This window comes from Rhinoderma darwinii, chromosome 1, assembly GCF_050947455.1.
Source record: "Rhinoderma darwinii isolate aRhiDar2 chromosome 1, aRhiDar2.hap1, whole genome shotgun sequence".
Classification (NCBI taxonomy): domain Eukaryota; kingdom Metazoa; phylum Chordata; class Amphibia; order Anura; family Rhinodermatidae; genus Rhinoderma; species Rhinoderma darwinii.
The window spans coordinates 8,356,661-8,384,179 of record NC_134687.1 but is presented as its reverse complement, the minus strand read 5'-3'; the positions used below and the strand labels follow the sequence as shown (position 1 = coordinate 8,384,179).

Here is a 27,519-nt window from a genome sequence, read left to right as displayed (position 1 = left end):
TACTCCCGGTACATTCATATACAGTATACTCCCGGTACATTCATATACAGTATACTCCCGGTACATCATGTACAGTATACTCCCGGTACATTCATACACAGTATACTCCCAGAGTACATTCATATACAGTATACTCCCAGAGTACATTCATACACAGTACACTCCCAGAGTACATTCATATACAGTATACTCCCAGTACATTCATATACAGTGTGCTCCCGGTACATTCATACACAGTATACTCCCAGTACATTCATATACAGCACACTCCCGGTACATTCATATACCGTATACTCCCGGTACATTCATATACAGTATACTCCCAGTACATTCATATACAGTATACTCCCAGTACATTCATATACAGTATACTCCCAGAATATTCATATACAGTATACTCCCAGTACATTCATATACAGTATAATCCCGGTACATTCATATACAGTATACTCCCGGTACATTCATATACAGTATACTCCCAGTACATTCATATACAGTATACTCCCAGTACATACATATACAGTATACTCCCAGTACATTCATATACAGTATAATCCCAGTACATTCATATACAGTATACTCCCGGTACATTCATATACAGTATACTCCCAGTACATTCATATACAGTATACTCCCAGTACATTCATATACAGTATACTCCCGGTACATTCATATACAGTATACTCTGGGTACATTCATATACAGTATACTCCCGGTACATTCATATACAGTATACTCCCGGTACATTCATATACAGTATACTCCCAGTACATTCATATACAGTATACTCCCGGTACATTCATATAGAGTATACTCCCGGTACATTCATATACAATATACTCCCAGTACATTCATATACAGTATACTCCCGGTACATACATATACAGTATACTCCCAGTACATTCATATACAGTATACTCCCAGTACAATCATATACAGTGTACTCCCGGTACATACATATACAGTACACTCCCAGTACATTCATATACATTATACTCCCAGTACATTCATATACAGTATACTCCCAGTACATTCATATACAGTATACTCCCAGTACATTCATATACAGTATACTCCCAGTACATTCATATGCAGTATACTCCCGGTACATTCATATACAGTATACTCCCGGTAAATACATATACAGTATACTCCCGGTACATTCATATACATTATACTCCCAGTACATTCATATACAGTATACTCCCAGTACATTCATATACCGTATACTCCCTGTACATTCATATACAGTACACTCCCGGTACATTCATATACAGTATACTCCCAGTACATTCATATACAGTATACTCTCAGTACATTCATACACAGTATACTCCCGGTACATTCATATACAGTATACTCCCAGTACATTCATATACAGTATACTCCCAGTACATTCATATACAGTATACTCCCAGTACATTCATATACAGTATACTCCCAGTACATTCATATACAGTATACTCCCGGTACATTCATATACCGTATACTCCCGGTACATTCATATACAGTGTACTCCCGGTACATTAATATACAGTATACTCCCGGTACATTCATATACAGTATACTCCCTGTACATACATATACAGTACACTCCCAGTACATTCATATACAGTATACTCCAAGTACATTCATATACAGTATACTCCCGGTACATTCATATACAGTATACTCCCAGTACATACATATACTCCCGGTACATTCATATACAGTATACTCCCGGTACATTCATATACAGTATACTCCCTGTACATACATATACAGTACACTCCCAGTACATTCATATACAGTATACTCCCAGTACATACATATACAGTACACTCCCGGTACATTCATATACAGTATACTCCCGGTACATTCATATACAGTATACTCCCTGTACATACATATACAGTACACTCCCAGTACATTCATATACAGTATACTCCAAGTACATTCATATACAGTATACTCCCGGTACATTCATATACAGTATACTCCCGGTACATTCATATACAGTATACTCCCTGTACATACATATACAGTACACTCCCAGTACATTCATATACAGTATACTCCCAGTACATACATATACAGTACACTCCCGGTACATTCATATACAGTATACTCCCGGTACATTCATATACAGTACACTCCCGGTACATTCATATACAGTATACTCCCGGTACATTCATATACAGTGTACTCCCGGTACATTCATATACAGTATACTCCCTGTACATACATATACAGTACACTCCCAGTACATTCATATACAGTATACTCCAAGTACATTCATATACAGTATACTCCCGGTACATTCATATACAGTACACTCCCGGTACATTCATATACAGTATACTCCCGGTACATTCATATACAGTATACTCCCAGTACATTCATATACCGTATACTCCCGGTACATTCATACACAGTATACTCCAGGTACATTCATATACAGTATGCTCCCAGTACATTCATATACAGTATACTCCCGGTACATTCATATACCGTATACTCCCGGTACATTCATACACAGTATACTCCCGGTACATTCATTTACAGTATACTCCCGGTACATACATATACAGTATACTCCCGGTACATTCATATACAGTATACTCCCAGTACATACATATACAGTATACTCCCAGTACATTCATGTACAGTATACTCCCAGTACATACATATACAGTATACTCCCAGTACATACATATACAGTATACTCCCGGTACATACATATACAGTATACTCCCAGTACATTCATATACAGTATACTCCCAGTACATTCATACACAGTATACTCCCAGTACATTCATATACAGTATACTCCCAGTACATACATATACAGTATACTCCCAGTACATTCATATACAGTATACTCCCGGTACATTCATATACAGTATACTCCCGGTACATTCATATACAGTATACTCCCAGTACATACATATACAGTATACTCCCAGTACATACATATACAGTATACTCCCGGTACAATCATATACAGTATACTCCCGGTACATTCATATACAGTATACTCCCGGTACATTCATATACAGTATACTCCCGGTACATACATATACAGTATACTCCCGGTACATTCATATACAGTATACTCCCGGTACATTCATATACAGTATACTCCCGGTACATTCATATACAGTATACTCCCAGTACATACATATACAGTATACTCCCAGTACATACATATACAGTATACTCCCGGTACAATCATATACAGTATACTCCCAGTACATACATATACAGTATACTCCCGGTACATTCATATACAGTATACTCCCAGTACATACATATACAGTATACTCCCAGTACATACATATACAGTATACTCCCGGTACAATCATATACAGTATACTCCCGGTACATTCATATACAGTATACTCCCGGTACATTCATATACAGTATACTCCCGGTACATACATATACAGTATACTCCCGGTACATTCATATACAGTATACTCCCGGTACATTCATATACAGTATACTCCCGGTACATTCATATACAGTATACTCCCAGTACATACATATACAGTATACTCCCAGTACATACATATACAGTATACTCCCGGTACAATCATATACAGTATACTCCCGGTACATTCATATACAGTATACTCCCGGTACATTCATATACAGTATACTCCCGGTACATACATATACAGTATACTCCCGGTCCATACATATACAGTATACTCCCGGTCCATACATATACAGTATACTCCCAGAGTACATTCATATACAGTATACTCCCGGTACATTCATATACTCCCGGTACATTCATATACAGTATACTCCCAGTACATTCATATACAGTATACTCCCGGTACATACATATACAGTATACTCCCGGTCCATACATATACAGTATACTCCCGGTCCATACATATACAGTATACTCCCAGAGTACATTCATATATGGCTGCCTATATTGCAGTAGTGTTGTTTCTTACCTAAATAGTCATCAAAGGAGAATTTGTCATTGTCCCATATCTGTAGGATGAGGTTAGGGGGGATTTTATTTTCAGTATTGTCTATGCTCCAGAAATGTTCCTGTGGGAGACAGACATGGATCATACATACATACTGCACATTATACAGAGATGATAAGACATCGCAAATAATGTTCCCTGAAATGAAACCCTACTGGTAAAAGTGCAGCCCCACCTGAGTAAATCACCCTGATCTGTGCACTGTTCTTTAAAATCGTACATGTGATAAGTATATTTCCTACTGGGGACATGTAGCGTTACATGGCGGTCATTAAAATGATTGGCCAACCATGTAATACAAGGACGAGCGAAGACCACCAGAGCGAGAGATGCTCTTACTAAGTGGCTGTGCGTTCTGACTCTCGAGCGAAATAACTCCCCCTATGACATCCATATACCCTAATAGGAGCTTTACAAAGAGGTTGTTTTCATGAGACAACCCTTTAAATTTAATTCTCTAAACTTAACTCACTTTAATGAAAGTTGGCATGTAATTGCCTTACCCACATTTACTTATTTTTACCCATGACCTTGAGTGCCAACAGAGTAGAGAAAATAGAGAGAACTGAGGAAACCGACTCAGAATATCAGATTATCAATATATTCCCACTATTTTATCATTAGCCTATCACCATTTACTACACAGCTCATGATTCCTGTTGCTTGAGTGTGAAGGATCATGACAAGTCTGTTACATGGAGAGGCAGTCTCTTGTACAAAGATAGAACTCCCCCCACCCCAAAAAAAATATGTAGATCGCAGAAGACCATTTATTGGTACATGTTTGAAAAGGTGGTCACCCAGCCAGAAAGTCCAGTGGTTGTAAGTCAACTGGTACTCACACACTGAGCTGAATGCACCAAAGATGAGCCCCCAAGAAGATAAAATAACTTCTGCACAGGTATGCTATGTATATACAGCAGTGGACTTAGGCTTTGAAGAAGGGGCATCACCAGTATTGGGCTACTCCGGGAAAATGCCACTTTCAACTGCATCTGCATCTGTCAGCTCCTTGCTCTACAATTCACTCACCTAGGCTAAATGCCACTTAAAGTGTGGGAGGCACACTGGAGGCACCATTGCTATGTGAGGGCACATGGTGGCACTCTCACTGTATAGGGACACACAAGGTTGCACCATTACTGTGCGGGGCACACCGGGGCCACTATTACAAAGTGGGGAGCACAAAAAGGGGCAATATTACCGAGTGGTGCATTAAAGGGGGCAGCAAACTCTGCAGAGATGAGTCGTGGCCCAGAGAAGTCGTCAAGGTGGTCTGGGCCAGATAGAGAAGAAAAGGGAAAGTGAACGACTTCAATCATAGAAGACGTCACCTGTGAGTCACTGGATTTCACTGTACTGTAATCACTAATATGATCGGCAGAACACCTGTGTATAACTGTTGTCTACCACTGTCTGGTGGTAATAATGGTTATATTGGTCTTTGTGGTAGATATATGTGCTATTGTTGTGGGGTATTATTTGACTCTTGTATAATGGTATTGTATGGTACATTTTGGACTATACTATTTATAGATATGCTATTACATATACATTAGTTTTGATGACGGGGCAAATTTTTTTGGGGGAGGAGTGATGTATCTATGGGTACAGCTTTTATATAGTAATTACAAGGCACAGTATACTGATGAGACGGTGTAACTAAGCCTATCGTGTTGTAAATGTTCTTTTTTTGCTGTCAATATTTTTTTGGGGTGGGGGCAAAACATGTGCGTTGAGGCTTGTGCACCTGATCTTTTTAGTTCCTAGCATTGCCCCCGCTTTGAATGCCAAGACAAAATGAGACAATGTGATGACCAGCAGAGTGTAGATAGGCTTTCCTTCACCCGGGGCAAAAATTAAGTTTCCAGCCCTAACACTGTGTCTAAAAGTCTACGGCCAAGACATAGTGACCGATTGGTGCACAACACCCGCGGCACATGCACCCCCAGCCATTCCTTAGCTACGCCCCTGATGACCACTACATCATTACGGGAGATATATCCCCATGGTCACAAGATGTTTTATCAACAGGAGGGATCTGAGCCTCGTAAGTCTATTCAACAACTACCGTGGCTCCACCATGAGGTTCTCTCGTACAAAGAGCTGACACATATTCACGGTGCGGTTAGACAGCCGGGCTTTGTGCTCGGCATGTTTCTGGGCTGGTCTTACCTTCTTAGACACTGAGCAGACCTGCTCCGCAGGAAGATAATCAAAAGGGAACACGAACCGCCAGTTAAAATTCCCTTCACCTCCCATAGACCTGTAGTGCACATCTGTTTTCTGTTTATTTTCTTCATGGCCTATCAGCCAGCTAGGAGAAGGAGAACAGGACAGGGACGTTTACCTCCAGAGGAAGTATATTTGTACAACTTACACAACATATCATTGAGACAAAGGCATTACTTTCATGTGAGCCCTGGAAGGGTAGCACCTATACCGGGGAGAATGTGTATATAACTTTCTGTGGCGTTATATAAACCAGTTCAATGTTTCCAAAGTTCAAAGCGACTCAGGAGAGTGGTGGCTGTGGAGAAACATACGCCCGGACTGGAAGCTGGAGGTTACGAGTATCTTATTTCATTCTTCTAACCCTCTTGCTACTGTTGGGGGCATTAGAGACTTGAAGTGTTGGGCATGGAGCTACAGATGTGGTAGAGTTTAGTGTAGCAGGTTAGTTTGCCAGTTGATGCAACTCGTAGAGATAGCACCAGGCGTATATGTGTCTTCTATATGATGGCAGGTAAACCTACTACGTTATTCTAACTGAGGAGTCACAATACGGAAAAGAAACGGTAAAATGACAAATAATACTCTGCTATATCTGCAACTTGATGTGACAGTGGATATGCCTGGCAATGGTCCTGGATCTGGTTCAAGACCAGTACCCAACAGAGGATGAAGTCCTAACATCTCCGAGGTCAGGAAGGTCTCTCGCATGTACATAGTGAGTTTCCTTCCCATTATCTCCAGTGTGGGGAAACATAAGTGACGACACCTCTGGGTAGGGTCGGCTCCAGGTGTATGTGGACCCTTAGGCAACAGGACTCCCTTATCTTTCCCACCCTAGGCTTCATGCCGAAAAAGCGTTCAGAAATTGACCTGCAGTGCCGTTTTTTAATCCACAAAATGTCAACATAAGCTGAAGAAGCGCTGCTCTTCTGTTGCGGGTTTTCCCCATTGAATAGAATGGGGAGGTAAAATCCAAAATAAAGATCTATGTGCTGTGACTTTTGCAGCGGAGACGCTGCGATTATGCCGCAAAAAACGCAAATGAAAAAAAAAAAAAGGGATTTTTTTTTTTATTTGAAATTAATAAAAAAGTTGATATTTTCCCCGGCTGTAGTCCCAGCGACGGGATTCTTTCTTCTGAGAGAAGCCCGGGCCTCAATGGATGACGTTTCATCCCATGTGACTGCTGCAGTAAATCAAAGGCTGCAGCGGTCACATGGACTACAGTGTCATCCCAGGAGGCCGGGCTACGCTCAGAGTAGAGGGACAAGTCGCAATGACTACGGCCGGGATAAGTCTAAACTTTTTTTTTCTCCTGCAGGATTTCCGCAGCGGACATGCCACTTGAAAAACTGCACCACTATTTGGTGCGGTTTTGCGGGTGGAATTCCCTGCGGCTTCAGGGGCAGATATGTGGTGTCGTTTTACGCAGCGCAACCGTCCAGTGTGTTCATACCTTAGGGGTTAAGCAATTTGATCTAAAACACTTTGAGCCTTAGTTGGACAAAGCTTATACCTCATGTCAGCAAATTCATGTAGTAATGTTCACCGTTTATAAGACTTCCCCCGGACCCTTTAGATCCAAGTTTAAATTATGGGTCAGAGATCAAGACCAATTTTACTCAAATTGGGATTTTGAGTTTTGGGCGTAGTGACTCTCTGAGGTGACCTCCTATAGAGGGTAATGGAAGAGAACAGAAGATTTCCAAAAAAATAATGTGTTTCATAAGAAAAGAATGAATACTTGGGTAATCCCCTTACCTCCTGACATAAATATCGCTCATCTTCTCTCCGGTAACGCTTACATCATCCAGGATAACGTCTCTAGCGTTCCAAATGATGCAACGCAAGTAGAACCTGTGGGTGAGAGAGTTTACCAAAAAAGTCATGACTCGGATTTGGAATATGCTCCAGACATTTCCTGCTTTAAGCTTCTGATACAAGAAGAATCTACTTCCTGTCGGCCATGTTAGCTCCCATGGGGCTAATTTCGGTCAACCGGTCACCCAAGAAATTAAACAATTCTATGTTTGTAGGTGATTCATGAAGCTAGGACTTGTGGTTTCACAACAACCGGAGAGCTCCAGGTTCTGGACCACTAATGTAGAAATATAATGCCAAAAGCATAAGTAGTTAAATATACATAAAACACCTAAATAATGCATGTGAACATTTAAAAAAAAATCTTGATTTATACATAGACAAGCATTGATATTGTAGCTTGCAGCAAACTAATCAGAAGCTGGGATTGGTGGGCAATGTGTTCATTGATGACATCATCAAGGAAAGAAATTACAGGGTACAGGGGATGTAGACTCCAGAAGTCACTTTAGTGTGGACTTATGTGCCGCTTGATGAATCAACACGTGAAAAAGGGGAAAAGTAGGGATTTTTAAAAACGAAATCTAGCACTTTTATTGTAGACCAAATGATCTACACCCATGGTTTCTGCTCAGATCAATTGAAAAGTTCTTAAAATAAGATATGACTGAAGACAATGTGACGGCTTTATTTTGCAGGCGGTAAGCCCGAGCACTGTAGATAGACCCTTGCTTTATAAAGTTGGCCCACTTTGAAGACAGATGTTTACCATATTTCCTTGAGAAGATTTCTATAAGACAGAGCCACCTGAAACGGCTGAGCCTGAACATTACACATAAACTTTTAAAAGATTGATACTTGTCATATTTATGAGCAACCTCTTCTGTTCCTCATATGGTTTCCACGTATTCTGCATTGTCATTCTCCCAGAATGCTTCACTCTCTCCCTTTTTACACAATTTTATTATGCTCTATGGCTCAGCTAAAATTCTGTGCAACAGAGTCAAAGAGTATTTACATCTAAATTAAGAGCTGGCTGTATGATCCAGGGGAAGGCAAAAAATCGCCAATGTTGCCTTGTAGGGGTTTTCCGAGTTAAAACTTGATTGTTTTGCCAGTACTACCTTCCGGGTGCTCTTACTGTAAAGAACCCTTTCCTATACTGTTGCTGGAACCACCTTTTCTTCACACACAAATCATGTCCCTTGGTGTATGGTATATAGTTCTTGGTGTAAATAGTTCATGTGACAATTCTTTATGTTGATAGCGTGTATACTATTTATTAATCTGTTTGCGCCTTTGAATCCTCTCCAGCTCTCCTATATTTTTTTTTATGCACCCTGATATTCAAGATAGGGCCTTACTAAGGAATTGTAGAAAAGCAATATTTTATTAGATTTATAGGTTTTTATCTATTTTTTTATGCACGCTAACATTTTCCGTTTGCTTTTGCAGCTGCTGCTTGGCATTGAGTGTCGCTGCTTAGTTTACTTGTGACCTTAACCCCTTACAGAATCCCTTTTTTGCACCAGATATTCTGTACATTCATGCCGATCAGTGTGGTTCTGCTTGTGACAACCTCTTATATACTGTACATCATACATCTAAACTATGATATAAATCTCACCGTTTTGCTTTTCTGGGTGTTATATTGAATGGCGGACCTGGGGGTCCGAGTGACTTGGGAAATAAGTCCACCCACATCTGTAGCTTTCCCTAAAACACAAAGTAGACATTAAGAACAATCAAACTTGATGAAAGACAAAATGGCTAACAGTGTGAAGCTACGGGCTATCAGAGCATGCTGAGAGTGGTGTTTTTGAAACAGCTGGAGAGCGGAAAAGTTAGAGACCATAGCCCAATTCGGCAGGAGGAAGTTTGTTTTTCCTGACAGGTAATTCAGATGTTGCGGATATCACAGCGGAGTTGCCGGAGATTTCAGCCTTTGCATTGCAAAGTCTGAAATCAGCAGTGAAAATCCGCTGCTTCTCCGCAACATAATGTGCATGCTGCGGAGGGAAAATTCTGCACCGCAGCCTAAATTTCGCACTGTTATTTTCTGCAACGTCTGAACTAAGTTTCCTAAAAAGCTATAGAAACCAATGGGAAAAACAATTGCTGCGGATTTCCACTATGGACTGTCCACAGCAGAATTCAAAAGCAATTCCACCACGTCTGAACATGCCCTAAGATGACATTTCCGAGAATGCAGTTCTGGAGTATAATACAGGTTGTAACTCAGGATCAGTACAGGATAAGTAATGTAATGTATGTACACAGTGACTCCACCAGCAGAATAGTGAGTGCAGCTCTGGAGTATAATACAGGATGTAACTCAGGATCAGTACAGGATAAGTAATGTAATGTATGTACACAGTGACTCCAACAGCAGAATAGTGAGTGCAGCTCTGGAGTATAATACAGGATGTAACTCAGGATCAGTACAGGATAAGTAATGTAATGTATGTACACAGTGACTCCACCAGCAGAATAGAGAGTGCAGTTCTGGAGCATAATACAGGCTATAACTCAGCATCAGTACAGGATAAGTAATGTAATGTATGTACACAGTGACTCCACCAGCAGAATAGTGAGTGCAGCTCTGGAGTATAATACAGGATGTAACTCAGGATCAGTACAGGATATGTAATGTAATGTATGTACATAGTGACTCCACCAGCAGAATAGTGAGTGCAGCTCTGGAGTATAATACAGGATATAACTCAGGCTCAGTACAGGATAAGTAATGTAATGTAGGTACACAGTGACTGCACCAGCAGAATACTGAGTGCAGCTCTGGAGTATAATACAGGATGTAACTCAGGATCAGTACAGGATAAGTAATGTAATGTATGTACACAGTGACTCCACCAGCAGAATACTGAGTGCAGCTCTGGAGTATAATACAGGATGTAACTCAGGATCAGTACAGGATAAGTAATGTAATGTATGTACACAGTGACTCCACCAGCAGAATAGTGAGTGCAGCTTTGGAGTAATTATGCAGAATGTAACTCAGGATCAGTACAGGATAAGTAATGTAATGTATGTACACAGTGACTCCACCAGCAGAATAGTGAGTGCAGCTCTGGAGTATAATACAGGATGTAACTCAGGATCAGTACAGGATAAATAATGTAATGTATATACACAGTGACTCCACCAGCAGAATAGTGAGTGCAGCTCTGGAGCATAATACAGGATGGAACTCAGGATCAGTACAGGATAAGTCATGTAATGTATGTACACAGTGACTCCTCCAGCAAAATAGTGAGTGCAGCTCTGGAGTATAATACAGGATGTAACTCAGGATCAGTACAGGATAAGTAATGTAATGTATGTACACAGTGACTCCACCAGCAGAATAGAGAGTGCAGCTCTGGAGTATAATACAGGATGTAACTCAGGATCAGTACAGGATAAGTAATGTAATGTATGTACACAGTGACCCCCACCAGCAGAATAGTGAGTGCAGCTCTGGAGTATAATACAGGATGTAACTCAGGATCAGTACAGGATAAGTAATGTAATGTATGTACACATTGACTCCACCAGCAGAATAGTCAGTGCAGTTCTGGAGTATAATACAGGATGTAACTCAGGATCAGTGCAGGATAAGTAATGTAATTTATGTACATAGTGACTCCATCAGCAGAATACTGAGTGCAGCTCTGGAGTATAATACAGGATGTAACTCAGGATCAGTACAGGATAAGTAATGTAATGTATGTATACAGTGACTCCACCAGCAGAATAGTGAGTGCAGCTCTGGAGCATAATACAGGATATAACTCCGGATCAGTACAGGATCAGTAATGTATGTACACAGTGACTCCACCAACAGAATAGTGAGTGCAGCTCTGGAGTATAATACAGGATATAACTCAGGATCAGTACAGGATAAGTCATGTAATGTATGTACACAGTGACTCCTCCAGCAGAATAGTGAGTGCAGCTCTGGAGTATAATACAGGATGTAACTCAGGATCAGTACAGGATAAGTAATGTAATGTACGTACGCAGTGACTCCACCAGCAGAATAGTGAGTGCAGCTCTGGAGCATAATACAGGATATAACTCCGGATCAGTACAGGATCAGTAATGTATGTACACAGTGACTCCACCAACAGAATAGTGAGTGCAGCTCTGGAGTATAATACAGGATATAACTCAGGATCAGTACAGGATAAGTCATGTAATGTATGTACACAGCGGCTCAGCTTTTTCTGTGTTGGCTTTCTTGGACTTGATATGAGATAATCCCCTTAGTGTCATGTGACTTTGGGACCAGTGATTTGTCAATCAAAAATAGAGAGTAAACTTTCCTCCCACATCCACCTGATGAGGGTGACATCTGTGCGTTGCAGGGAATGCTGGAGGGACAATAAAACTACTGATCTCCACAATTTGCAGCAAAATAATCTCAAAATACATGTCCACAGCGATATGACGATTATACTGAAGACACGAGACGAAGGTAGACTCCTGGCTGGAGATTTCCTTTAAGTATTGACATTTATATTATATACATTTTTTTAGTTGGTTGAAAAAGAAAGAAAACATTGTGTAATAGGAATGATGACAATGATAGTAATCTGCTCCCCGGGACCCTCACCAACTGGTTATCGGACGGTTATAATGATACGGTCTTTGATCATGTGACAGTTGCAGCTTTATAACGTGTATAATAAAGGGTCCGTACCTGCTCTATATCAGGCTGCAGGGGGCTGTACAGGGATCTTGTCTCAACATGTTCACACACAAGGGCCTGTTTTCGCAGCACATGTAGGCAAAGAAGTTCCTCGGGGGGTCCCAGATGTGGATTAGAGAATGTCATGTCTGTTAAATGAATAGCAAAGTAAACTCAATGATATATCAAGAATCTCTTTCTTACATGAACCATTATTTCAATATTTAACACCATAGACTTTGTGTTTCAATTTCTCCCCATTTGTAAGATCTCTGCTTACTGTCAGTGAAGGCTGACATCTTGTTCAGATCTAACCATTCTATTGCTGTGAAATTGGACTCCTATCTGGGGCAAAATACATAGTAAAATAAAGTTGTGCCCCAGGACTGTGGAAGAGGTGACAATGTGGGCACTGTCATTGTTATGGAGGCACAGTACTTAATTCTATGCCTCATGCACATCACAGTGCGCGCCGCCCCGGTCCCGTCTGTGATCCGAGAAAAGATAGGACATGTCCTATCTTTCCACGGATCGGAGAATCCGGTCAGTTTTCACAGACTTGATTCACCTGCCAAAGTGAATGGCTCCGTGAAAACTATCGGATGCCACTCGGATGCCGCGAAAAATGGCCAGAGCGGCACTCGGTTGTGAGCAACTACAATTACTGCAGCTGGGTCTATTATAGGGGCACTATGGCGGTGCCTGCCACTGATGGACATTTGTTGAGTATTACTGGGCATCTAAAATAATACATTTTCCAATCTTTAAAAGTAAGTTCTACTTGAGCAGGACCCTTCAATGACGTCATTTAAAGAGGTTGTCCCACAAAACACATGTATCCCCTATCCACAAGATAGGGAATACACGTGTGATCACTGAGGGTCCAACCACAGGGACCCCCAGCAATAAAGAGAACATGGGGGGCAAAAGCCCCCCCCCCCCCCGAAGTACTCCATAAGTAGCATGGAACTTCAGGGGTCTGTATCCGGCTTGTGTGTCCGGCAGCTTCATAGAAATGAATGGATAACCGGTCGCGCTTGTGCCAATGCGTGTCGGGCGCTCCATTTATTTCTATGGAGCTGCTGGACACACAGCGAACACAGACCCCAGAAGTCCCATGCTTCTCACGGAGCACTTCGGGGGACTTTCGGTTCCCCGTTCTTCTTATCGCTGGGGGTCCCAGCGGTTGGATCCCCAGCGATCACACATGTATCCCCTGTCCTGTGGATAGGGGATACATGTGTTTTGTGGGACAACCCCTTTAATGAGCTCCTGAGGAGGGATCAATTAAATGATGTATACCATATAGATTACATTATGTTGTACATAGAAAAGCAAAGAACATTGAGGTTGGTGTCCCTTTAATTACAGTCAATGACATCAAACATTATTTGTGATGCTACAAGAAAGAAGTAATAGCTACACCATGAAGCTCACCAAGGTCAGAGATACTGTACTCGTGATTTCTGAATGAAATCTTGTTGTTCTTGGAGACCGGAGGTTTTACGTTGCGATGCTGGGCAAATATTTGGAGGAGCTGTGAAGGTCGGAGCTGATCCCTCCATTGGTTCGGTCCAGTGCTAAACAAAAATGATGAAACAATTTATTTACATATCTGTCCAAAGTATAACCTCGAAATATGTAAGATTTACTAGCAAAAATATAAAAAATGTTGATGGTTCATGATGTCTAGGCTTGTTCTGGTGGTAGTGGCCAACAGGAGAAGACTAAGGAGACAGATAACTGGGCAGTGATAAGGGGCTAAAAAACTGAGGGGGCACATAATCCCCACTTCCCCCTAATACTTTCTGCTTTGCTCCATTAGCTTCTGATGCCCAGTTGGGGGAGTATAGTGAGTGTCAACATTAACATCAGCCTGTGGATCATGGATGACCTCAGCCCACTCTTGGTCTTTCGAGATACACAAGAGGTATGGGAGACTGTTTGGCATCTGGCAAAAAGTAGTCATGAGCATATTATGCATTCATAACTCAATTTTGGAATTCGTTTTTGCATAACTTTTGGTGTTTTGTAGAACCAAAAATTTGCCGTAGAGGGTTTAGACTGGGGCTACACATTTATGACGCACAATGAGACACGAGATGGTGGAAGGAGACGCCATACTGTAGTCCCTGTACACAAACTTTTTAATCGGAAAGATGTTTTAATAATGGGTTACATACATGCAATACGTCTGTGGTATGCCGCATCGAGCCCCATATTTGGAGAGGAAACGGTTCTCAAGGTCTATGACGGTCTCTCCAATCTTCTCATCCTTCGACAACATGTCATAGTCGTAGAGTGTGATCTTCAGGTCTTTTTCTAACGGCAAGGTGCAGGTCAGCTCAAACATCCTAAGAGACAGAAAAAACAGTATACAAAACATGTATAAAGCCATCCTCCAAGATCTGCACTATGAGTAAGGAGGACTGAAATATTCACATCTGCTCTAGGTGATAAATGGTGGCAGCAGAGGCGCAGCTAGCGGGAGGGCAGCAGGGGCGGTGGCCCCGGGCCCATTGAGATGGTGGGGATCAAGCAAGGACTCCCAGAGGTGGCATGTCCCAGTTTCAACTGTATCTGTATCTCAGTATGCAAATATAGTTGAATCCAAAGATGGAGAAAGGAGCTCCTTGCTCCAGAATTTACTGTCTAACGCCCGGCGGTGAGCGGCTCGGCGCATGCAGGAGCGATCTAGTGATGTCATCACGCCTGTTTGTGCTGAGCTATGCACTGCACAGACCGGAGTAGCAGAGGGATCTCCTCCACTTGTCGGAACGGGGTAAGGTGAGTATTTTATTTTTAAAAATTATTAGGCACTATGGGGGCATTATAATGGGTATGGGGGCCGCTATGGGGACATTATACTGCGTGATGGCAGCTAAGGGGGCACTATATTGTATGGGGCAGCTAAGTGGGCATTATACTGTATGGCGGCAGCTATGGGGGCATTATACTGTGTGGGGACAGCTATGGGGGCATTATACTGTATGGAGGCAGCTATGGGGGCATTATACTGCATGGGGCAGCTAGAGAGCATTATACTGTATGGGGCAGCTAAGGGGCACTATATTGCATGGGGCAGCTAAGGGGGCATTATACTGTATGGAGGCAGCTATGGGGGCATTATACTGTGTGGGGACAGCTATGGGGGCATTATACTGTATGGAGGCAGCTATGGCGACATTATACTGCATGGGGCAGCTAGAGAGCATTATACTGTATGGGGCAGCTAAGGGGCACTATATTGCATGGGGCAGCTAAGGGGGCATTATACTGTATGGAGGCAGCTATGGGGGCATTATAGTGTGTGGGGACAGCTATGGGGGCATTCTACTGTGAGCCCTTGGGTGATAAGAGTCATAACGTGCCCCCTTTTGTCACAACTTACTTCATCCATCCAATATATTATACACCAATAATGTCACCAGTAAGGGGTTTTTTTTTATGGATTTTGCTGCATTTTCTTTTGTGTGTGTTTTTAGGTAAAAAGAACATAAATACATTTTCCTATCATTTTTACCAAAGAAAATGGCACATGGGAAAATATCCTAAAAAGGAAAAAGGCCGCCGTAGGCCGCAAAGTTTGTCATTTAGCCATTTTACTGCCAGAAAATGCGGGTGCTGTACTTATTCAGATATCCACAAGAAGTTTTTGTTTTTGCCGTCCCACATTTTTAGCCACAACAGCCATTACTTTTTTTTTTTAAGTCAACATAGCTGATGACGTCTTGTTTTTTGCTAGACGGGCTGTATTTTTTGGGCGCCATTTAGCCGTACAGATAAGTAAGCGTTTAATTTATGTTATCTTTTATTCTAGATTGAATGCTAAAAAAAGCAATTGCGTGATTTTTAGTTATGCCATTTACTGATTACCTTCAATTATGTGTTCCCTGTATTGTATAAGTTGCTACGGTTATGAGGATACCAAATATGTCTATATTGTTACTATTTTGTGACGTTTATTTTAAAAAGTGTATAAAAAATTTAGTTTTTTCTAAATGTTTTTGCAACACTTTTTTAGTTACTTTACTGAAAAGAGAATGTATCTTTTCCGTTCACCTTTTTTTCTTTCTATAATGTACTGGTACAGATGTAGCCATCTTTATCTTGACTCTGATAACTTGCTGCAGCGCGATATCACACAACAAAAGCCATTGACAACTCTTGATAAAATCAATATGAATGATATTAATGCGTTAAAAGTCAAGATAAATGCGGCTACATCTGTATATAGAGATGTATATTTATTTGCCAGCTTGTGGAAAACAGACTATTCCGCTATTTAGGCAGAGAAAATCCTCTCATAGATAGCAGTGCAGCCTGTGGTCACTGTTAGTCCCTGTTCACACTGAGTTTTCTTGCCGCGGTTTTTGCCACCGAAACCGCAGCAAAAAACTGCCGAAATTGCCTCCTATTGATTTCAATGGGAGGTGGAGGCTTTTTTTCCACTAGCAAACAAAAAAACGCTTGCGGGAAAAAGAAGCGACATGCCCTATCTTGAGGCGTTTTCCACCTTGAAAACCCCATTAAAATCAATGGGAGACGGAAATAAACACGTTTTTTAACGCAATCTTTTTTGCCATGATTTTTTAGGCGTTTTTTGACGCGTTTTTCCCTCTGTCTGTTGAAGAAAAAACCACGGCAAAACACAGCGTTAAATAACCCAGCAAAACACGCGCGTGGTGCAAAACCACTTCAAAAAAACCGGAGCTGATTTTTCCAGGCAGAATTTTCTGCATGCAAATAACTCAGTGTGAACATACCCTAAGAGTTTCTGCCATCCATATAGCAGGTCCTGAGTACAAGGCCTGGCAAAGACTTGGCAAAAGAAGAGGCTAAATGAAAATTAAATATACGGTAGATAGAGATCCCCGGGGCCCGATATCATGTGGAGGAGAGACTACTCTCCCTCCTTTAGTGAGCCATGGGTTTTTCCCCCGGCCTTGCTGGGTGCGGATGCTGGACCTGCATACACTTTGGGAATATAGGACCTCCAGGTAAGGCAGAATCAGGAGAGGAATGTTAGAAAAAATTCAATTGTAGATACTTTTTGTATACTGTAAATGCCTTTTTGGATTGAAAGCTCCGCCCCCTATCAATCACTACTTTCTTTTGTGCCAAAATAGTGTTATTAACTGTATTATTGCCAGAGTTTATTTGTAAGGGAGCAGAGGATTAGCACTGAGGTTCCTCAACTTCAGAAACACTGAGAAAAAGGATTGGTTACATGGATTTGAGGTATGGCTTGCAGGAATTCAGCAGCTGATTGGTATGTGAAATAAAGCTGGGACTTCCAGCTGCGAGAGGGGAGAGAGAGAGCTGGTTCAGTTACATTTGGACACAGATCTAGCAGAGAAATACCTCACAATACTTTTGGGGGAACTACAAACTCAATAAAGCCGTAGCATTGGAATTATACATACACACAAATGGTTACAACTTACTTTCCAAACACGGGTTCTAAGGTGCACGGGATATAATTCTCCTGATCGTTGATGGACTTTTTGCCAATAGATATCTTCACATAGGGGTCACACTGAAAAGAATCCCAAATAAAAATAAAGTTTTACTTAGAATTTTAATAATCACTGGACTGCAGCCTGATGGATGGAAACATTTAACTCCGCTTCACTCGGGCTTTAGAAAATGTTTTTATACATGAACAGAAATACTTATAAAAAGGAGGAAAAAAATACAATGGATGGAAATAGATGGAAATTGTAAAGGCTCTGGTCACGTCACACCTGATGAAGACTACTGTATAGGAAAACATTGGCATATGCCACCCATAGTGCAACACTGTTAATAACGTATATCGTGTGGTTTAAGTTTTTTTTTTACTGGATCCTTCTGTATGGAAAAGTCTAGTTTATTACATACAGTAAAAAGGAAGGCATACCGTATCTCCCAGACGTATGAAAATAATGGTCAATCGGGCCCTATGGATATGCTCGGCTTTCCCGTCCTATATGCCGAACGTAGTGCTCAGACATGATGTGAAGAGATTCTAACCGTTCCTTGAAGCAGGATACAGCGTGACCAAGTTCTGCCAACACTCAAAGTTGGAGATTTGTGAAGTCATTTGCGCCAGTATTCCGGCGGGAAACACACGCGTTTTGCACAAAGATTGGCAATTTATTTTTCACTTTTATACCGCTCTTGCCACTTTAAAAAAAATGAGTGGGAGAACCTTACATGGCCTGATAAATTTACTAGAATTTACGTAAATTATAGCGCAAATCTACATGCATAGATTTCAGTTTGTGGTGCACGGACAGCCTAAGATGTAACAGATTTATTAAGAAATCTGCAGTATTTTAGTCCCGTGAGGACCCAACCTTATAGTGATCCCCCCCAAGTAAAGTTATGTATGAAGAGTGAGGCCTCATGCACGTAATCACCCGCGGGCCGCATTTTTGTGCCGTCCTCCCATACAAAGTATTGGAGTACGGCCCACAAAAAAACGAAAAGTAGGACATGCTCCGTATTTCCCGGCACGGTTCTACGGAAAGGTGTCTGCAGCTAATAGAACCGGGCGGGTCCGTAACTGCAGACCGTATTGCCGTCCGCAATTATGGAGTTTTTTTACGCTCGTGTAAATGGGGCCTTAGAGGCAGGTATAAAGATAATCATCATTTATAACTCTATATCTGAACTCACAGTCTTTCCTACAATCAGGTTGCTCACCTTGCCATTGGCGTCCTTGGGTTGCAGGCCGAATGCCCGGACAATGTAGATCCGGACCAGGCACTCTTGTAAACCTTTTGCTGGGAGCTGAAGGAACTGTTGGGATGGCATGGGAACTGATGGGTCCTCAGGAAGGGAGTATATTTTAAAGGACCCCTAGAAGTAAAAAAAAAAGTTGATAGTGGTTTATTTTATATTTGTGCCCAGAAATATAGTATTTTTATTGAATAAGAACACGACTTCGTACTTCTCAGAAGAGCGTCGGTAGTGGCATCGCTTGGCCGGTCTGGGGCGCAAACATCATGGCCAAAAGCCTTTATTTGTGGCAAGTGCTTTTCCTGATACCGGATCAACTAAAAACGAAAGTTCACATTGCTCCAGAAGGGACACCTCCAGGACTTTCAAAATGTGACACACAGAATGGTCCATGTCTGTGATGGTCCACAATAAGGGTTCATGGGATGGCGGCCCACCATCCACCACTATAGGGATGATCACAGTAACCAAACCACATCAGCCAGACATCTGGCTAAAACCTTTATTCTACAGCTCAATGAACTTGGGGAGAATTTGAAGTAGATTAATCCTTGCTGTCTGAGTGTACTTATTTAAGGTCTATTTAACCCTTTACTGTAACTGGTCACCTAGCCGCAGTAAGATATAACAATACGCCTAGTAGCTGTGGTCGCGCAATTGCCGCAGGAGCTTGGATGTGATTGACAGCCAGGCTCCTGCTGTAAAAGCTGGGATCAGCGAAACCTCTCAACCCGGTCATTTAACCTCTTAGATGCCACGGTCAATAGTGACCGCAGGCTCTAAGGAGTTTTACAAAGGGAGAAGGCTCCCTCTGTCAGCTCAATGCTGCCCTGCTACGTGATCGCGGGATGCCGATGGGTTACCATGGCAGCCAACGGCCGATTTAGAACACCTGACAGTGTAACACTGACAGAAAATAATGCTTTGGAATACTAGGTATCAAGAGATCGCAGCCAGAAGCGCCCAAGTGGGCCAAAAAAAAAGGTCAAATAAAGTTTCATAGTAAAGAAAAGTCTCCCCAAATTTTTTTAAAATAAACTCTCTTTTTCCTAAAAACAAATTTTTATTGTTTCAAAAAAAAAAAAAAACAGTAAAGAAAATATACAAAGTATCGCCTCAATTGTAACAACAGGTTGAATAAAAATAACATTATTTATACCGCATGGCATAAAAAAATTAAAATAAAAAGTAATTACGGATTTGCTTTTTTTTCCCAACCCCATCCCCAAAAGAAGGATAAAAGGTCATCAATAAATTATATGTAACCCAAAACGTTGCCAATAAATACTGAAACTCATCAAGCATAAAAACAAGCCCTCCGACAGCTACTTAAACGGGACGTAATGGCTCTTGGAAATTAGTGATGAAAATACTCGAAAGAGTTGTCTGGTTTAGAAAAACTTTTTTTAAAAGTTATTAGATGGGAAGCGGAGTGTGGCGTCAAAAACGATGATTTAGTCTGGAGGACCCAGCACATGTGTAATGCTTCGATTCTCCTGTGGTGGCACTGCAGGGGAATTTTGCATTTATTGCCAGGTTCCTCTACATATTACAGCTGATTGCTGCGAGTACCAGCAGGGAACCCTTTTAAACAAAAAGGGATTGTCTATAGCGACCGCTTATACTTTCATTGACTCCCCAAGTCTTACTCCTGGTTTTCAACTAAAGTAATAAAGTATTGGACTATTTACGGTGGAGCCAAGAGAGAAGCTTTGGGAAAAGATGATGAGTGGTTTATGGCGGTGATCATCCCCATGTGTACTGTGGTGTTCTTTCCAATTATGCTTCAGGCTCCTGTACATGCCGGGACCACAATCCTCTCTTTGATTCTAGTCTTATTTTCCATTGGCTGTTTCAGATTTTTTCCCTTCAGATAATGAGTGTTACAGATCTACCCCACATTTGTGCTCATCTCGTGAGCCTCAGATAAGCTTGCCATTAAATGCTGGTTGACATTACGCTCATTGCTGTTGCTTCAATTACAACAGTAACTTGGGCCAGATAATGGAGAACTTATAATTAGGAATAACAATACACAAGGACTTCAATAATATTTTCCATGAGTCATTGAAATAATTACTGTTATGTAAGAATGGCGTCAACTGGCCCCAAGTCAGGATCTACCTTCTGTATCTGATCCTTGTATGCTCCGTACTGTGGAGTCCACTGAATATCTGTGCAGAGGACTAAAAAGTGGTGAAAACGGCATTCAGTGGGAAGGTCTAACATTTGTGGCAAGATCCTGCTGTTTCGGGCTCCACATAGATCTGGATCTTAGATCTAGGTCATGGAACGCTTTTGTCAGTCCAACCTTTCTCCTGTTCCAATATTTGAGACTATAGTACAGAAAAGATTATGTGGGAAAAAAGAAAACTACTACGTAGCCTCCACTACTGGATGGGAAGACCGGCATGGGCACCATAAGTCTGGTGAAAATACATGGACGCTAGGTGACCTTTCTGTGAAGACATTTGGGATCACTATAATTCACGGACGTCATTAAGTCTTGGCATAGACATCATTAGGTCTGGGCTGTGTCACCAAAAGGTCTCCATCGTGATGATATTAAGGTCATGGATCATTCAAGGTCATGGCCAGAGCTTCACCTTGACTGGGCATAACCCATACGTCTATAACTTACTTGTAAAGCTTGGTAGGTATGGATGAACATGACCATAGCTCTATCGATAACGGTAGCTCGGTGTCTGAACAAACAATCTAACAAGGCAAACAAACAAAAGAGAGTACACACCATTAGAGGAAGTCCATGAAGCTGTTATGGAGCCGATGGGAAGGTGTGAAGTTTTTTTTTTATTATAATCATATTTTATTACAATTCAAATATCAAAAAGGAAAAATAAGTCATTACCGGGAAGGAGGAGGTTAATTGTAAAACTATCGCCCCTTTTCTTGTCTGGGCTTTGTGAACCTCTCCATAATAACCGCAACATCCACAAACATGTGCAGGTGAAGGACCATTTCATCCTGCTCTTCTACAAAATACAGGGTGGGGTAGGGGCCTATAAGAACCATTTTGTTCTTGGATGAAATCACCAACATGGGGCCCACATTTTGATTTTTGCACTTGGGCCCCTCTGCTGTATATACACCACTGAACAAACAATGGGTTCCAACATCTATACATCTCTGAGATAGATTCTTATATGCTATGAATACCCTAAATAACTGGTACATAAAAATTTTGGTAAGTGCTACGAACCTGGGGTTGGCTTTGAAAGCCACATCATGTGTAGTCATGTCTTCATACAGTTCATTGGACTTTGATCATCCTTCTTCTTGAATGACTCACCTTGAATTCCCCAACAACTGACGGGTCTTCAGCTTCATCATGAGATCTGCCTCTGTAGAGCTTAAATGTACGACAGAAGTCCGACAGTCCATCGTAGTCTTCTATGTTCTCTAACTCAGTGTCCAGCACCTGCCAGATGGATGAAACCATTACTATTCCAACCAACGATACAAACCACTTACATTATGCAGGAAAGATCAGTAAAGGAAAGAGAGAACAGAGAAGTCGACCCTTGTGATCGATCTGTTCCCTGTGTTCAGAATAAATGGTTCAAATATGGCCCGTACAGGGTAAAATTCTTTTGACATCCTTGGGTTTGGATCCAGATGTGTAAATCATTCATTCACTACCAGGATCAATGCAGGAAAGATAGAAGAACAGCCGTCATTTGACTTCTGGATCTGTTCTCTCTGATTCCCAACAGTCTAGAACCCTGATAATCCGGCACACAGAATTTCAGAGGTGTCAGATTATCAGATTTCTTCTACTATTGGATCAGAAACGGCCTTTCGTACCTCTCCAGTTTCAAGATGCTTCATATCCTACACTATATCCTACTTTACTATTGGTCCTGTGTGGGACTGTTATATTTTACGGTATAGCTCCATTATGGTGGCACTGTATGGCGGTAATATAGTAGCACTCTAGTGGATTCAGCTGCTAATTGACAGTCAGGCAGATCATTTTTTACTCCATTGACTTCTTGGGGACAGCATGTGAGGGCAGCTCCAAAAAGTGCTCTGCACCCCATAGGACTAGCAAGGACACAGCTATATAAAATTCCTCATGTAGCAGGATTTTTATTTTTATTTTTTTCTTTACAAACCTTGTAGAACCTCTGGTAGAAAATGTGTTCTCTGCAGAACAGATCACCGCTCTAAGCCTGATAAGACCACATTTAAGGAAAAACATTACCCACGATGTCAATTGCAGTTTTAAACCGGGAAAAATCCAACATAACTGGTTAAGAGGAATAACGGGCAGAACGTCGTTGAGTTATTAGCGTGTAACTTCTAATGATTATGCCGTTTCCTTTCCACACATTTTCTATACAGGGATTTGTAACCGAGCCAGAAAATTATTATTATCCTGCAAAAAGTTAATTTACAATACGGGAGGCCAAGAGAGCATCAGAGGCCAAGTGTAGTGCAAATGTTGTGACTTGTCCAAGTGGTCTATTAAATTGTGCTCTGTCTTTCTGCGGTCAGCAGACGACTACATCAACAACACCCCGAAGGTTCCCACACTAATGTTGGCGTCTCCGTTGCTTAAAAGGCAAAACTATTTCCATAAAGCCGCTCACCATTACATGAGGGTACGGCTGTACTTTAAGGTATTGCTTCGTAGAGAAAGACATCTATGGAGGGATGATTTTCTATCACAAATTAGCTAAAAATTTCAGTCCTGCTGGGCAAAAACCTTACGAATTCCTCGTGAGCTTCATTAGACTCTCGGCTCTTTGTTATATATGGCTCCCAACAGACAGTGTTGTGGGGTGAAGACAAGAAGAAGCTCTGGAGACTTCAGCATTCTTAAGTTGGCCATACACTAGTGAGTTTTTTTCATCTAAAAAACTGATTTTATCAACTTATTGCTGCCGGTTGAATTTTTTCGATGACATGAAAGACAATGATCGAAGACAGCTAGCTGGGAAAAACTAGACCCGACATGTAAGATTTTTTCAATCGTGTTGGGTGCAGCCGTTCATGGCAAATGACAAATGTGTGCCCCATCAATGGAAGCCCAGAAAACAGATCAAGGCAGAAGTCTTGCCCAGCTCATAGATCAGGGAGAGATCGATTTGTCTTTTTTATTCACAGCGTAGTTGTCCAAAGTGACAACTCTCCCAGACCAATCATGAATGACAAGACCAACAGAAGAAAAAGAACGGGTTCTCTAAGGTATTTTGCAAAGATACTCTTTATTGGAACGACAACGCGTTTCTGGAGCGGTCCGGTTCAGAAACGCATTGTCGTTCCAATAAAGAGTATCTTTGCAAAATACCTTAGAGAACCCGTTCCTTTTCTTCCAAGCCTGGCGCCGGTACCGCATATCAAACTGCATCTTTTACCCATCTCTTCATCACACATTTGTTCCCTGCAAGGAGGCTTAGTCCACCGAGGGACCGCAGTGGGTGGCAGCCGGCAAAGATATCATCCATTCCACAAAAAGTCTCCGAGGAGCGCCGCTGTTCCCAATAATATTTTTCTTCATATTTGTGCAAGACCAACTGAAGGAGTCCTGGACTACATGGCCACCTTGAATGTGCAATTACACATGGCAACAGTCATCACATCCATAGGAGGGCATTCAGATGCACAATATTTGCCAATATAGTTTTTGCCAATATTTGCCAATATTTATTTATTTACCTATGAAGGTCAAGAAAAAGTTTAGCCACTTCCATAAAAAACAGGTCAATGACCTGCTCGAACTGCGACAGCAATTGCTTGTCATTGAGAGTGACATGAGAGAGGAAACCGGCTGCTTTTGTCATAAAGAAACCATCTTTGACTTCCTCTCGACCAAAGGCATGGTATCACTGGTATGACAGAAGGATAAGATGAAGAGGAAGAGGACCAGGACGAATAACCAGTGTTGGTAATCATCTGCTTAATTTTCTCCTTCCATCCAATTTTGTTGTATAGGGCACCAAAATCTGAACAGAATTTGAATGGGCATTGAAAAATGTTTCTTTACAATGGCCCACGCAACATAAAAACTGGACGAGCCATGTAACGCGACCTTCATTTCAGTCGGTTCTAAGATCATTTATGTTAAACATTCACTTTCTTCGGCCTTTCAGTAAAGTTTTGAGCAATATTTCTGGTGAACCAGCCCTCCGGCTCTTAACCGTGACTCGTCACGCTAAAAAATAAAAATGTAATACATAAAATTTGCTGAACTTTACTTTATACAGACCCAGAATTCCTTGGTGATTTGTAATGTTTTTTATTGCCCAGTAAAGGAGGTCACTTCTCCATCTGTATTATACATTTAGACTTTGTTTTCTTTTATCTCTTGGCTTACACAACACAAAACCTGAAATGTTTTTGAAAAAATATAAATAGAATCAAATTAAATTAAATCTCCAATGGAATCCGTGGCTGTATTTAATAACAAAAAAGTCTTGGACCCTTTTATATTATTTTCAATCGAAATTTTTTTTAGAGACTGGAGGATTATTTTTGCTTTGGTCTGAATGACGGTTTTATTTTTGATTTGATATTAATGCTTTGTATTTTGGCTCCCGTCCCGCGTTCCAATTTACACTGTTCTAGCCTCTGATTTGTTGATGCTTGAAGAAGCGGTGACTGTTATTTTTCGTCTTAGAAGCCAAGAAAATGTAGCAGCGTTTCCAGAGAACGGGATGGACTGTGCTGGTGACAGCTCTCCACCGGTAGCCATAATGTAATTATCAAGTTGTATAGTCCAGCAGCCGCCCCGGGTGCCAAAACAAATGATGGCAGGACTAAACCACTCCAGCTCTTTCTAATTTATCGTGTGATCTCTGCAGCATCCTTTCGCTTGGTAAGAATTCCTCACAAGATTAATACCACGAGGGTCGAGACAAAAGGACAGATGGCATATGAAAGGAAACCGGTCACGTTACAAACACCGTCCAATCTGCAGGCAGCTTGTTATAGAGCAGGAGGAGATGAGTAGATTGATATATCGTCCTGTGGAAAAAGTCTCAGAATAATTTAATAATCTGAACCCTCTGCTCATTGGTAGCTTAGGAGTCCAGTGGGCGGTCCTACTTAGTGATTGACAGCTATTTCTGTATACAGAGAATGCTGTCAACCATTTGATAATAATATCCCTCCCCCATAGTCAACCTACTGAACTTTTTTTTTTTCCACCAACCATTCCCTTTATTGACATATTTGAATGACAAAAAATCCAAAAACGTGGGTTGGGTGGCATAAAGACTCTTAATATCTAGGAAAATGTGTCTAGACTCAACTGGTGGTCTGGTGGTCATGTGGGCTTCAAGTGCTCCCCTGCAACCCTTGGCTTGTTCTTTTTGTGGACTTTTTTATGTACATTCTTCAGACCCCAAATTCTGAGATCTAACAGGATAAATTATTGATCAATTTCTTGCCTGTTTGGCATAAATATTTGATTGGGATGTCTGTTGATACTAAGAACAGGGGTCCCGTGTTCCCCATTTGCAGAAGAGAGATGGCTGCATATTCACCCTCCTTTATAATGAACAAGGGTCAGGTGAACAGGTATTTTTGTATCTCCCATAGACTATGATAGGGCCCCGACCACATATATGTGGACACCATTCTGCAGCACACTTGTGGAAATAGGACACTGAATGTTTTGTAAAACCCTCAATTTCAGTTCCGGACCACATCTTAGATCCCTACAAAGGGCTTGGTTGACCATAAGGGTATGTTCACACTGCAGCCTCCGTTACGGCTGAAATTACGGAGCTGTTTTCAGGAGAAAACAGTTCCGGAATTTCAGACGTAATGGCATGTTGAGGCGCTTTTCGCTGCGTCCATTACGGATGTAATTGGAGCTGTTTTTCTATGGAGTCCATGGAAAACGGCTCCATTTAAGTCTGAAGAAGTGACAGGCACTTCTTTGACGCGGGCGTCTTTTTTACGCGCCGTATTTTGACAGCGGCGCGTAAAAAAAATGACCGTCGGCACAGAACCTCGTAAAACCCATTCAAATGAATGGGCAGATGTTTGCCGACGCTTTGGAGCCGTATTTTCGGACGTAATTCGAGG

General features: G+C 41.5%; 1 protein-coding gene across 4 annotated transcripts in view; it reads right to left on the bottom strand.

Moving 5' to 3' along the window:
- DYSF (dysferlin) overlaps window positions 1-27,519 on the bottom strand; it is a 317,692-nt gene that overhangs the window by 40,074 nt on the left and 250,099 nt on the right. For all 4 annotated transcript variants that reach the window (XM_075855618.1, XM_075855599.1, XM_075855606.1 and 1 more), the window contains 10 exons: window positions 22,772-22,900; window positions 19,426-19,581; window positions 18,183-18,274; window positions 14,919-15,089; window positions 14,173-14,315; window positions 12,748-12,884; window positions 9,673-9,761; window positions 7,986-8,081; window positions 6,165-6,306; window positions 3,951-4,050 (listed from right to left, as the gene is read on the bottom strand). In XM_075855618.1, the coding sequence (XP_075711733.1) occupies window positions 3,951-4,050; window positions 6,165-6,306; window positions 7,986-8,081; window positions 9,673-9,761; window positions 12,748-12,884; window positions 14,173-14,315; window positions 14,919-15,089; window positions 18,183-18,274; window positions 19,426-19,581; window positions 22,772-22,900 (1,255 nt within the window). The remainder of the gene's footprint in view (window positions 1-3,950; window positions 4,051-6,164; window positions 6,307-7,985; window positions 8,082-9,672; window positions 9,762-12,747; window positions 12,885-14,172; window positions 14,316-14,918; window positions 15,090-18,182; window positions 18,275-19,425; window positions 19,582-22,771; window positions 22,901-27,519) is intronic.